Here is a 12,596-nt window from a genome sequence, read left to right as displayed (position 1 = left end):
GGCGTTCAAGTCCCCGTGGGCCCAAGCGTTGCTGACCGTCCAAACCATAGGCTCTGAGGATCAGACTTTAGCCACCTAGCAGACATAGCAAAATGTCCCTTTTCTGATTATTCAGTTATGCTGGTTAGTAATTCCATACATGAGCCCTGGATACCCACAGATAAATGTAAAAACCTTCCCTAAAAGCCGAGACTGTAAATTCCAAAAAGGCAAAGTTTCCCCCCCACAAAAAAGCTAAAGAGGATATAGAGAAACTCTGTTAACTGATGGTATGTGGAGGGGATTATAATCAATGTAATGAAACAAGGTATATGAATGTTTGAATGTGAAACCGATGATGTGCCCTGAAAATTTTCACTCAATCCACAATAAAAACCTTAAAAAAAAAAAAAAAAAAAAACTAATCAGAAGAGAACATTTTAGGCGCTGAGTTGGAAGCAACTTGACAGCAGTGAAATTCCTTCACAGTGGAATTGCAAGTAATTTTTTTTGCTTTTTGGCACTTTTTTAGTGTTTTCTACATTGAGCCTGTACTGCTTTAAAAATAAAAACATTTTCTGAAGCATGAACTATACAAAGGGGCTTCAGAAAATTTGTAGAAAAATTCCACTATATTTTCGTTACATTTTTCCTTGAACTTTTTGAAGCCCTCCTCATACAGATGTGGTGGTGGTGGTGGTGTTTTTAAGTGCCATTGAGTCAGGTCCGACTCATAACGAACCAGGACCAGCTGGTGAATGTGAACCGCTGACCTTTCAGTTCAATCTGAATGCTTCTCATACAAGAATATGAACTGTCTTAGGCTGGGTTTTCTAGAGAAGCAAAACTAGTGAAACACATGAGTCGGAGCCGAGTCCATGGCACATAGACAACATATACATACATATATATATATATATATAAAGAGAAGTTTATTATCAAGGAAATGGCTTACAACTACAGAGTCCCAGGTCCCCAGAGGAACAGACAAGAGAGTCCCCCCTACATGTCCATTATATTGGGAGTAGGCCACACCTCTAAGGAAGCATCCCTTCAGTTGACTGGCAGCTTATAGCCACTCATCATAGAGTTAACTATGCCTGTGTTAGGTTTTATCACCATGGGAATAAGCACAATCCAACTCCTAAACCTCTGGACATCCTGGCCTAGTCAAGTTGACACAGAACCCTAACTACAAGTTAGGGCTATTTACAAGTTAATATTTTTAGCCTTTTAGATTTCCTTGTTCCTGCATAATAAGCAAAATAGAAACTTTTAATGCTATTTAAAAACTCAAAATGAATTATTAGAAATCACAAAATGAATTATTGTCACAAATAGAAACAAACCAAGGCAGTGGAACAAAGGGCTTTCTCTTTTCAAGCTTAGAGAAAAGGTGGATCTAGTACAAGTAATGGAAAGGGCTTTGTTGTAGACTGAGAAGAATTGAGGTGAGGTCATCTTCCACTGAGTAAGTGACCCATTCACCCATGTCTCTCTGGTGCATCTCTCAGTATTGCACCAGGTGGCTGTAGGTTCAGCCTGACATTTATTGAGGGTGATGAGTGCCAGACCCTGTGCCAGGTTTTTTTTTAATCTTGATATTCCCAAGTCTTAACAGTATCTTCTAGTACAGACTGTTCATTCTTATTTTTTTAATTGTGCCTATTGAATAGTGATTATCTGCTTTTCCCGCTCTTTATAATTTTTGTCTTTTTAAAAAGGCCTTAGACTTTATAAAGGGCAAGTTTGTATCTTTTAACTTGCTTTTATACAACATGTAGACTAGTTCACATCTAAATAGTTTACTTATAGATGCATTTTGAAATGATTGACACAATGCTATCTAATCCTGGTTTTCTTTTTCTCTTCTGAAGACTGACAGAGCATGTGCAGGATAAAAGCAAGCTGCCTATCCTCATTTTCCCAGAAGGTAAGCACTGATCACTAGAAAAGAACTTCTGTATAGAGAAAACATGTGCTGGGGTATAGTCAAGGAACCAGGTCTCTCATGCTAGGGTTATCTATTTTCAGAAAATAATGTCACGTCCCCTCTCAATTAGTGGTGAAACTAAAAACTCAAGAGAATTTCAGAGCTTAGAAGAGTGGTATAGGTGAACTTCAAAGAAACAAAAACGTCTTTTGAGTTGGTTCTAATTAATGTGTGCTAAATCCACGTATGGCAGAGTATAGAACTGTGTTCCATAGAGTTTTCAGTGGCTGATTTTAGAGAAGTACATCACCAGGCCTTCCTTCCAAGGCACCTCTGGGTAGGATTAGGCAAATGTTGAATCATCTTTGCCACCCAGGGACTCCAGAGTGAACTTCCTCATTGCAAAAACACTTCTCTAATATTCTCAACAGAGTCTTGAAGCTTCCTATACAGTTCTCACTTAAACCTCCCAAGTCTGCTGAGATCTCTGATCTAATTGAGGCTGATAGATGTTAATCTGGGGAAATGGTCCTGCAAAAGATTTGGAAGTAATACAGTGCTTTACTTTTCTCGTTTATGTGTTTACTCATAAGTTAGGAAGGTGATAGATTTATCCTGTTTGAAGAGTATTTAGAAAAACTTTGATTATGTATAGATTTAAGGAATACCTAATGTAGGGGATAAAAGACCAGAAAAAATAGCATTTCATTCTCTTTTACTTTTTAGGAACCTGCATTAATAATACCTCGGTGATGATGTTCAAAAAGGGAAGTTTTGAAATTGGAGCCACAGTTTACCCTGTTGCTATCAAGGTACTTCTGAGGGTGCCTGTTGTCATCATTGCAACTGCCTTGAAGGAATGCAGCAAGAGGAGGTGGGGGAAGGAGCTGGTGCCACTCCTCTGTGGGCTGGTCCTCTCCATTAGAGCAGGTGGGGGCTGACTGGTAGAGGAGGAGAATGCCAAATTGTTCAGACTCCGTCAAAAGAGGCTGGAGAGTATTTGAACCAAGGGATAGCCATGTTCCCGTCCACACCTTACTTAACTGCCACCACCAGATTCAGAAAACGGTTAAATCCAGCGCAAGTTATCCCCTGTCTGTAAACCTAGCTGGAAAGTAGGACATTTGACTTGAAAAAATGGCCTATTGCAGGGAGCAAGGGTGTGACTAAGCCATGCTGGGTGGAAAAGTGGGGATGGATGGGTCCTTATCACTGAAGAAGTAATGCAGTGCCATTGTGTTGGCTTGTGGCATTATCACGTATACCTAGAAAGCTCAGAAAAGTGAACTGGCACTTATGAGCTATCTAATTTACCCCTGAACCCTTGGGGACTTGTACCTCTAACTGTTCAAATTCACTTGGAGAGCCGGGAATCAGTAAGCTAGTCAGTTTGGCTTTGTTTATTCCTCCCATTTTTGTCCCCTTTACAGCCTTCTGATTTCATAAATTGTAGTTGTTCATTAATAGATACATAATACTTCTCAAAGAACTCAAGCGTTACATTATTATAATTAAAAACACAGGCTCATGTCAGTGTTTACAGCATATGGTTGAAATCCCCTATAGGGTAAAATTTGAGTAAATTTGAGTCAGAGTTACATTAGAATTCAGTCTCCAAAATTGCCTCTAGAGTATTCTGTAGAAATAGCTCTTGCTTTATTTTGAAATAAAGCTAGTGTCATAGGGGAGAAGAGTTATTGTACTTGGTTAAGCAAACATTTTTTCCAGCCACTCACCTTGGACCAGTTAGGTAAAGCATCAGGACAGGATGGCAGATGAACATTAGCTAGCTGTAGGGAACTCTGCTCTGACCAGTGGGTAGACCTTCCAGAGTGGCTGGTTGAGGATGCTGGGTTTGGGAGCATAGTCTGTTAGAAGCATTTGCCATGGGTGGAGGAGTGGGGAATGGCATTTGCACCCCATCGGTCGGTCCCATCCTGTGTTAGTGTAGTGGGAGTCAGGTGTGTCACCATCCATGTTCCTGTGAGGGAAGCAGCTCCAAACCCATAGTTACTAACTTTGACAGTTTAGCTGTCAGTTAAGAAAAATTGGCATCTGAACACTTAATTTCATCACAAGGTAGAATTATGAGCTTTGCTAGACTGAAATTATTCATAGGCCAAAAGCCTTCAGATTTCATGTTCTATAGCATTCTCTCCCCTTGGTCAGAGATTAATGATGATCACATCAATGACCAAAACTTGAACTTTGCTGGACACCTAGATGGCGACTGTCATAAAATTCCTTAAATTCAATTTTAAAATTCTTTTACCAGACACCATGTGGTTCTTCACTAGGGCTTCACACAGGAGTGGCATCTCCATCAGGCTTCTTGTAGAGCTGTTGCTCTTTAACGCTTTTTTGTTGTTGTTATGTGCCATGGAGTCGGTTCCGACCCATAGCGACCCTGTACAGGGTTTCTGAGGCTGTAAATCTTTACGGGAGCAGAAAGCCTCATCTTTCTCGCGCGGAACCGCTGGTAGTTTCGAACTACTCACTGTGAAGTTAGCAGCCCGATTTGTAACCACCACGCTACCAGAGCTCCTTTACATTTATTAATTTCTGAAAACCTACGTGTCCTTTTGGAATCAGCTATACAATCTAGACATAATTATCTTTTTATTCAGAGAATCATAGAACTCATCTGGGAATACCAAAGAGATCATACAGCTTCAACTCAGTCCTATTGTAGGATTACCATAGGATCCCCAGGAGGTGTTCCCTTAGATGTCTTCCAGTGAAGGGACATTTATAACTGACAGTGGCATGTTGGCTCATTGTGGGGAGAACTCTTGGAGTTCTATCTCATTTTAATTTTCCAATCTCTGGTCCTAAACCTTTCTGTTATAATTACACAAAGGCAGTCTAGCAACTTTGCTGGCCTTTTTAAACATTACATAGCAGTTTCCTGACAGTTGCTTCAGGCATTCCTCTGAAGGACTCATACCTTTTTGTTACTTCTTGTACAACTTCTTTCTCTACCGTTTCTTCCACCCTTGCTTATATGCCATCTGAATCATTCTTCTGATTGGTGAAAAAGAGATTCACAGCCACAGCCACATTGCCCCACAAAATGCTGTTCAGGTATAACCTTTCACCTCAGTGAGAGATGTTGGCAAATGTAAGTGTATGAGTGTCTGATAAGCCTGCTCCTTGGTGGGAAATGAGCAGAGCTCATATGATTGAGATCTCATGACATTCTGGGTGTGTATCCATTTATTAATGAACTCTGATGACTAAAAAGAGACTCTTCTCATTAGTAATAGTATAGCTGCAGAAATGTATCACAAGCTTTCCAATTGTTTCTTCCTTGGTATGGGGCACCAGAAATTGTAATAACAGTGGGTGAGGAGTATGTAAGGAAATCCGCTTCTTTGGGTAGGATACATGTTGAAGTATTTTACAACAGAAATGGCATGATGCTGGAGATGAGCTGTACAGAGGGGAGGGGTCGATGATGAAGTACAGTGGAATGTGGATATGTGTGGAATCTGAGGAGTAGGTATGTAGGCAAAGTATTAATCCATCTTTAATATGCTAGGAAACTAATGACAAAGCATGCAAGTGAATAAGATAGGGATTTAATTTAAGAGGGAAATAGTGGCTTGTTTGAAGAAGACAAATCCCCCCTCATGATCTACAGGGGAAGCTTTGGTACATCGAGGGATTGACTGAAAGGTTCCTACAGGTCACAACTGCCCAGTGGTAGAATTACTTCAGAAGTGTTCCTATAAGGAGTCTGACAGCAGCAGTGTCTAGCACTGATCCTACCCCAGGTGACCCTCACACATTGTTAGAACTGCTGACTTCGTATCATTCAGCTTTCCATTTTTTCCAGTATGACCCTCAGTTTGGTGATGCCTTCTGGAATAGCAGCAAGTATGGGATGGTGACGTACCTGCTGAGGATGATGACCAGCTGGGCCATTGTCTGCAGTGTTTGGTACCTGCCACCCATGACCAGGGAGGTAAGTGTTTCCAGCAGCAGTGCAGAAGTCTTGTGTGTGACTGTGTGCCTGGCTTGAGTGGACTCTTTCTTTCTTACAGACTGATGAAGATGCTGTCCAGTTTGCAAACCGAGTGAAATCTGCCATTGCCAGGCAAGGAGGACTCGTGGACCTACTATGGTGAGTTTGGAGCCAGGCATAATTGACTCAGTGTAGAAGAACATGAATTTCTGAAGCAGATGCTGATTTAATGACTTCATTTACAAAGGATTTTACCTGCATCAGATATTGGGCGTGTTGACACATTTCTCCTAGTTCCTACACAAAAATCCTCTGTGCTACTTTGACCTGTCCTTAGGGAGTGTGGACTTGGAATGAAGCAGTCAATTCTGTGTGACCATTTGGGGTTTGTACCATTCTACTGTGTGCCGTAAAATTAGTTCCTACTCATAGCAACTTTGTGTACTACACTGTCCGGTCTTGCACCATCCTCACAATAGTTACTATGTTTGACCCATAGTTGTACCCAGTGAGTCAATCCTTCTTGTTGAGGGTCTTTGTCTTTTTCACTGAACCTCTAACTTTACCAAGCATGATGTCCTTTCCCAGTAACTAAGTCCCTCCTGATAATATGTGCAAAGTAGGCGAGACAGAATGTCATTAAAATCACTTTTAAGGAGCGTTCTGCCTTGACCTCTTCCAAGACAGATTTGTTCATTCTCCTGGCAGTCCGTGGTACTTTTGATATTCTTTGCCAATACCATAATTCAAATGCATCCATTCTTCTTGGTCTTCCTTTCAGATTGTCCAGTAATGCATGTATATGGGGCAATTGAAAGTACCATGGCATGGGTCAGGCGCACCTTAGACCTCAAAGTCACATCATTGCTCTTTAACACTATACAGAGGTCTTTTGCAGCAGATATGTCCAGCGCAGCAATTTCTTGACTGCTGCTTCCAGGAGCATTGATTGTGGGTCTCAGTAAAATGAAATCTTGACAACTGCAATATTTTCTATGTTTATCATGATGTTGCTGATTGGTCCCATTGTGAGTATTTCTCTTTTCTTTACATTGAAGTGTAATCCATACTGAAGGCTGTATTGTTTGATCATCCTCAGTAAGTGCTTCAAGTCCTCTTCACTTTTAGAAATCAAGGTTTTATCATACATAGTAGCTTAAGTATAATGAAAGAGCCCTGACCCATGCCTATCCTGGTTTCAAATCGCACAGTATGTCTTGTTCTATTTGGACAACTGCCTCTTGATTTGGGTACAAGTTTCACAGGAGCACAATGAAATGTTCTGGAATTCCCATTCTTCATAGAGTTATCTGTATTTTGTTATGATCCACACAGTTGAATGCCTTTGGATAGTCAGTAAAACACAAGTAGTAGATATCTTTCTAGTATTCTCTGCCTTTCAGCCAACATCTATCTGATGTCAGCATTGATAAGTCTTGTTCCACATCCTTTTCTGAATCTGTCTTGAATTTCAAGCAATTTCCTGTGAGTGTACTGCTACAATGGTTTTTGAATTATTCTCAGCAAAGGTTTACTTGCATGTGATATTAATGGTATTGTTCAATAATTTTTGCATTCTGTTGGATCACTTTCTCACTGGAACAGACATAAATATGGATCGCTTCCATTTGGATAGCCAGGTTGCCATCTTGCAAATTTCTTGGCATAGAGCTTCCAGCATTGCATTCCTTTGTTGAAATATAGGCAGTTCCCAGGTTTTGAACATCCAACTTACTGACAATGTCTTCTGGCCTTTTAATGCAGAGCTTTGAACTGGGTCTGTCATGCCCACTAAATAGGAACAGACCTAGATTTTTACAGCTTGTGTGATTTGTCACAGTAACAGAAACAGGAAAAATTTTGGACTAAAAAACCCTGAAATGGGAAACTCAAAAGAGGCATTGTAAACCCTATCAGGAACATGATTTGTGACATTGGATTATAAGCAGGACTGTCGAAAGCCACACACATCCAAAGCAGCGCAGTGGCCACCTTTATCTTTGAATAAGGCAGTGCTGTTTTGAAGATCTCCTTTAATTTTGTATAAATTTGCCCTCACTTTGAGAAGATTTAACCAATGAATTCATCATCACGGTCACTTTCATTTCCTGCATGTATAGCTTTTAAATCATTAAAAAGGCTTAGAGCCTTTTCTTGTACTAAAGTAAGGCTAAATAAGAACCATATGTACTTGTTCCTACAGACCTACAGCTTCTTAAAAAATACAGTTGTTGTTAAGGGCGTCAAGTCGGTACCGACCCATAGCGACCCTGTATAGGGTTTCAGAGAAGCAGCTGGTGAGCTTGAACCACTGATTTTGTGGTTCAAATTGACCTTGCAGTCCAGCACATTATCTTGTAGAGCCACATCAGGACTCCAAAAAACACAGTTAAAAATTAATTTTGTTTGTAACCTCAGGGACAGCCTATATCTCACCCAGTATTCTTTCCATTTCTGGAGGTTTGTTTCTCACCAATGCCTTCAGTGTAGCTGGGACTTCTTCCAGAATCCTGGTGTGGTGCTGTAGGATGTGCACTCGACTGCAAGGTTGGCAGTTCAGACTCACCAGCTGCTTCTCTGAAACCCTATCCAGAGTTGCTATGAGTTGGAACAGACTTGACAACACTTAGCAGCAACACCACAAGTTTCTGAAATAGTTGAACATCTACTAGTTTATCTTTGGTATAGTGACTTCCTGTATTCTTTCCAACTTCTTTGGATGCTTCATGTGTCATTGAGTCTTTTGCCCATACCAAAACCAAACCCACTACTCTTGAGTCAATTCCTGTTTCCATCGACACTGTAGGCTAGAGTAGAACTGGCCCATAGTGTTTCTGAGGCTGTAAATGATAAATCTTGATGGCAGTAGACTGTGTCATTGTTCTCCCATGGGATAGCTGATGGATGGGAATCACCACCCTTACAGTTAGTAGCCCAACATTTAACCCACCATGACATCCGGCTTCCTTTTATTTTTCGGCTTCCATTTTGCCAGTGTTGTTGTTAAGAACCTTAGAGTCAGGTTCCAACCCATAGCGACCCTGAATAGGGTTTCCGAGGAGCAGCTGGTGAGCTTGAACTGCCGACCTTGTGGTTCAAACCAAGTTTGCAGTCCAGTGCATTAACTAACAACGCCACACCATGACTCCATTTTGCCTGTGTTGTTGTTGTTAAGTGCCATTGAGTTGGTTGCGACCCTGTATAGGGTTTCCAAGGAGTGACTGGTGAGCTTGAACTGCCGACCTTGCAGTTCAAACGGCTTTGCAGTCTGGTGCATTAGCCCACAGCGCCACACCAGGACTCCAGTGTTGTTGTTGTTACGTGCCGTGGAGTTGGTTGTGACTCATAGCAACCCTGTACAGGGTTTCCGAGGCTGTAAGTCTTTACGGGAGCAGAAAGCCTCATCTTTCTCCCGCGGAACAGCTGGTAGTTTCCAACTGCTGACCTTGCGGTTTGCAACCCGATTTGTAACCACTACGCTACCAGAATCCTTAATATTACAACTCAAGGCATGGATTTCTTTTTTTAATTCTTTCAGCTTGAGAAATACCAAGCATGTTACTCCCTTTTTTGTTTTCTAACTCTAAGTCTCTGCTATTTTATTACAATATTGTCTTCTGGAGCTGCCCTGTGAAATTTTATGTGCATCTCTTTTGCTTCACATTTCTTTGATTCATTTCAGCTATTGTATGTTCAAGAGCAAGTTTCAGGGTCTCTTTTGACATCCATTTAAGTGTTTTCTTTTTTTCTCCTGTCTTTTTAATTACCCTTTGCTTTTTTCATGTATGATGTCATTGATGTTATCCCACAATTTGTCTGATCTTCAGTGATTAGTGTCCAGTTTGTCAAATCTCTTGTTAAGGTGATCTCTAAAGTGAGGTGGAATATACACAAGGTTGTACTTTGGCTCATGTGGACTTGTTTTCATTTTCTTCAGCTTTAACTTGAACTTGCATACAATGAGCAATTGATGGCCTATTTCACAGTTGGTCTCTGGCCTTATTCTAACTGATGATACTGAGTTCTCATGAATGTAGGTGGTTTGATTTATGTATTACGTTCTGCAAGGTCCACATGTATAGTCATCATTTATGTTGCTGTAAAAGGAGATTTCCAGTGAGTAGGTTGTTGGTCTTGCAAAATTCTATCGTGAGATCTCTGATGCATTTCTATCACCAAGGCCATGTGTTCCAACTACTGATCCTATCCCTCTGTTTCCAGTGTACGAATTCTAGTCACCAGTAATTATCGGTGTGTCTTGGTTGAATATTTGATCCATTTCTTCATCTTTGTCATGAGTTGTTGGTGGATGAATTTGAATAGTAGTCATATTAATTGGTTATCCCTGTAGGTGTATGGTTATTGTATCAGTGTTGTACTTCAGGCTAGATCTTGAAATGTTCTTTTTGATAATGAATGTAACGTTACTCCTCTTTAATTTCTCATTCTTGGCACAGTAGACCACGTGATTGTCCCATTCAAAATAGCCAGCACCACTCCATTTCATGCATTAATGCCTAGGGTATGATGAATCTTCATTGATATTTCATGTTTTACAACTTCCAGTTTCCTGAGATTCCTACTTTGTACACTGCACATTCCAACTATTAATGGATATTTGCCGATGTTTCTTCTCATTTTGAATTGTGCCGCATCAGCAAAGGAAGGTCCTAAAAGTTTTACTCCATCCACATAATTAAGATTGACTATTTTGTGGAGGTACCATGGTAGTGCAGTGCTTGACAGTCACAGCTGCTCAGCCAGAGAAAGATATGGCAGTCTGCTTCTGTAAAGATGTAGAGCCTTGGAAACCTATGTGGTAGTTCTGGCTTTCCAGGTTGCTATGAGTTGGAATCAACTTAACTGCCAGTGGGTTGGCTACTTAAAGGAAGCAGTTCTTTCCCAGTCATATTTTGAATGCCTTCCAACTTGAGCCTCTCATCTTCTGCTGGCACTATATCAAACTATGTACCTCTGCAGTTCACAAGGTGTTCACTGACCAAGTCTTTTTAGAAGTATATTTTCAGGTCCTACTTCCTGTTCTGTTTTTAGTGTGGAAGCTCCACTGAATTCTGTCCACCATGGATGACCTTGGTGGTATTTGAAATACTAGTGGCATATCTTCCAGCATCATAGCAACACACAAGCCACCGCAGTACAACAAACTGATAGACAGTTTGCACCAAAGCAGTCAAGTCTATGTACCTCTTTGGAATTTATGCTAGTCTGCTAGGGCATCCAAACAATCCTAGTTTCATCAGGTAAAGATGGCCTGATGCTGATGTGGAAACCCCTTAGGAGTATTAGATTTTCTCTGATCTTACTGTATTTGGCAAAATTGGGTCATCCTGAGGAAGGCAGAAGTTTCATATATTGCACATAGTTTAATTCCATCTTGGTAGCGTGATGCAGCCATAATCAATACAGTAATTAACTGAACATGGCTGTATTCCAATAAAACATGATTGACAAAAACAGGTAGCTGGCTGGATTTGGCTGATATTAGTGCAAGTAGTCCACCACTTGTCGGTTAGTTTGCTGTAGTGGCTTATGTTGCTGTGGGTGCTGGAAGCTATGTCACAGGTATGTTAATTACCAGCAGGATTACCCATGGTGGACAGGTTTCCGTGAAATTTTCAGACTAAGAAGAGACAGAATACTTCTGAATGATTAGCCACTGAAAACCTTAAGAATAGTTAGCAGCACATAGTCAGATAAAGCACTGAAAGATGAGCACCACAGCTTGGAAGGCACTCAAAATATAACTAACAGAAAGCTGCTTCCTCAAAGTAGAGTTGACCATAATGATGAGAATGTAGTAAAGCTTCTGGGACCTTCATCTGCTGATGGGGCACAGCTTCAAAATGGGGAGAAACAGTTGAAAATACATCCAGATCTATATATCGTAGGCATTAATTAGTGAGCTGAAGTGGGCTGGCATTGGCCATTTTGAGTATGACAATCGTATGGTTTACTATGCTAGGAACAACAAATTGAAAAAGAGTGGCATCATGCTCTTCCTTTCCAGCCTTTTCCCATTGCTATGGCTCCCACAAAGAAGGATGGCAAGAAGAAGGGCCATTCTGCTATCAACAAAGTGGTGACCAGAGAGTACATAATCAACATTCACAAGTGCATCCATGGAGTAGGCTTCAAGAAGCATGCCCCTTGAGCACTTAAGGAAATTCAGAAATTTGCCATGAAGGAGATGGGAACACCAGACGTGCGCATTGACACCAGGCTCAACAAAGCTGTCTGGGTCAAAGGAATCAGGAACATCCCGTACCTATACGGTACGGTTGTCCAGAAAATGTAATGAGGATGAAGATTCACCAAACAAACTCTACACACTGGTGACCTATGTGCCTGTCACCACTTTAAAAAACCTACAGACAGGCAGTGTGGATGAAAACTAACAGTTTATGATCAAATAAATTTATAAGTCTGCAAAAATAAAGAGTGGCATCTCATTCATTGCCAAAAAAGAGCATTTCGGATCTATCTTGAATGACAGTGCTGTCGTATAATAGGTTACTATCCATACACCTATAAGGAAGACCCAACAAGGCACCAGGATGTGATGGAATAAAAATTGAAGTCTTTCAAGAAAGTGAGGTGGCACAAGAGGCACTCACTCATCTCTGCCAAGAAATTTGGAAGACAACTATCTGGCTGACTGATTGGAAGAGATCTTTATGCCTGTTCCAAAGAGAGGTG

The 12,596-nt window shown here is 40.9% G+C and overlaps 1 protein-coding gene across 1 annotated transcript in view; it reads left to right on the top strand.

The window, feature by feature from the left end:
- Nucleotides 1-12,596, top strand: part of AGPAT6 (1-acylglycerol-3-phosphate O-acyltransferase 6) — a 66,663-nt gene that overhangs the window by 44,394 nt on the left and 9,673 nt on the right. The window contains exons 9-12 of the mRNA XM_006859934.1: nucleotides 1,857-1,912; nucleotides 2,639-2,724; nucleotides 5,751-5,879; nucleotides 5,959-6,038. Of these exons, the coding sequence (XP_006859996.1) occupies nucleotides 1,857-1,912; nucleotides 2,639-2,724; nucleotides 5,751-5,879; nucleotides 5,959-6,038 (351 nt within the window). The remainder of the gene's footprint in view (nucleotides 1-1,856; nucleotides 1,913-2,638; nucleotides 2,725-5,750; nucleotides 5,880-5,958; nucleotides 6,039-12,596) is intronic.

The sequence above is a fragment of the Chrysochloris asiatica genome, unplaced genomic scaffold (genome assembly GCF_000296735.1).
Source record: "Chrysochloris asiatica unplaced genomic scaffold, ChrAsi1.0 scaffold00035, whole genome shotgun sequence".
Lineage (NCBI taxonomy): Eukaryota > Metazoa > Chordata > Mammalia > Afrosoricida > Chrysochloridae > Chrysochloris > Chrysochloris asiatica.
This window is presented reverse-complemented; position numbering and strand designations above follow the sequence as displayed.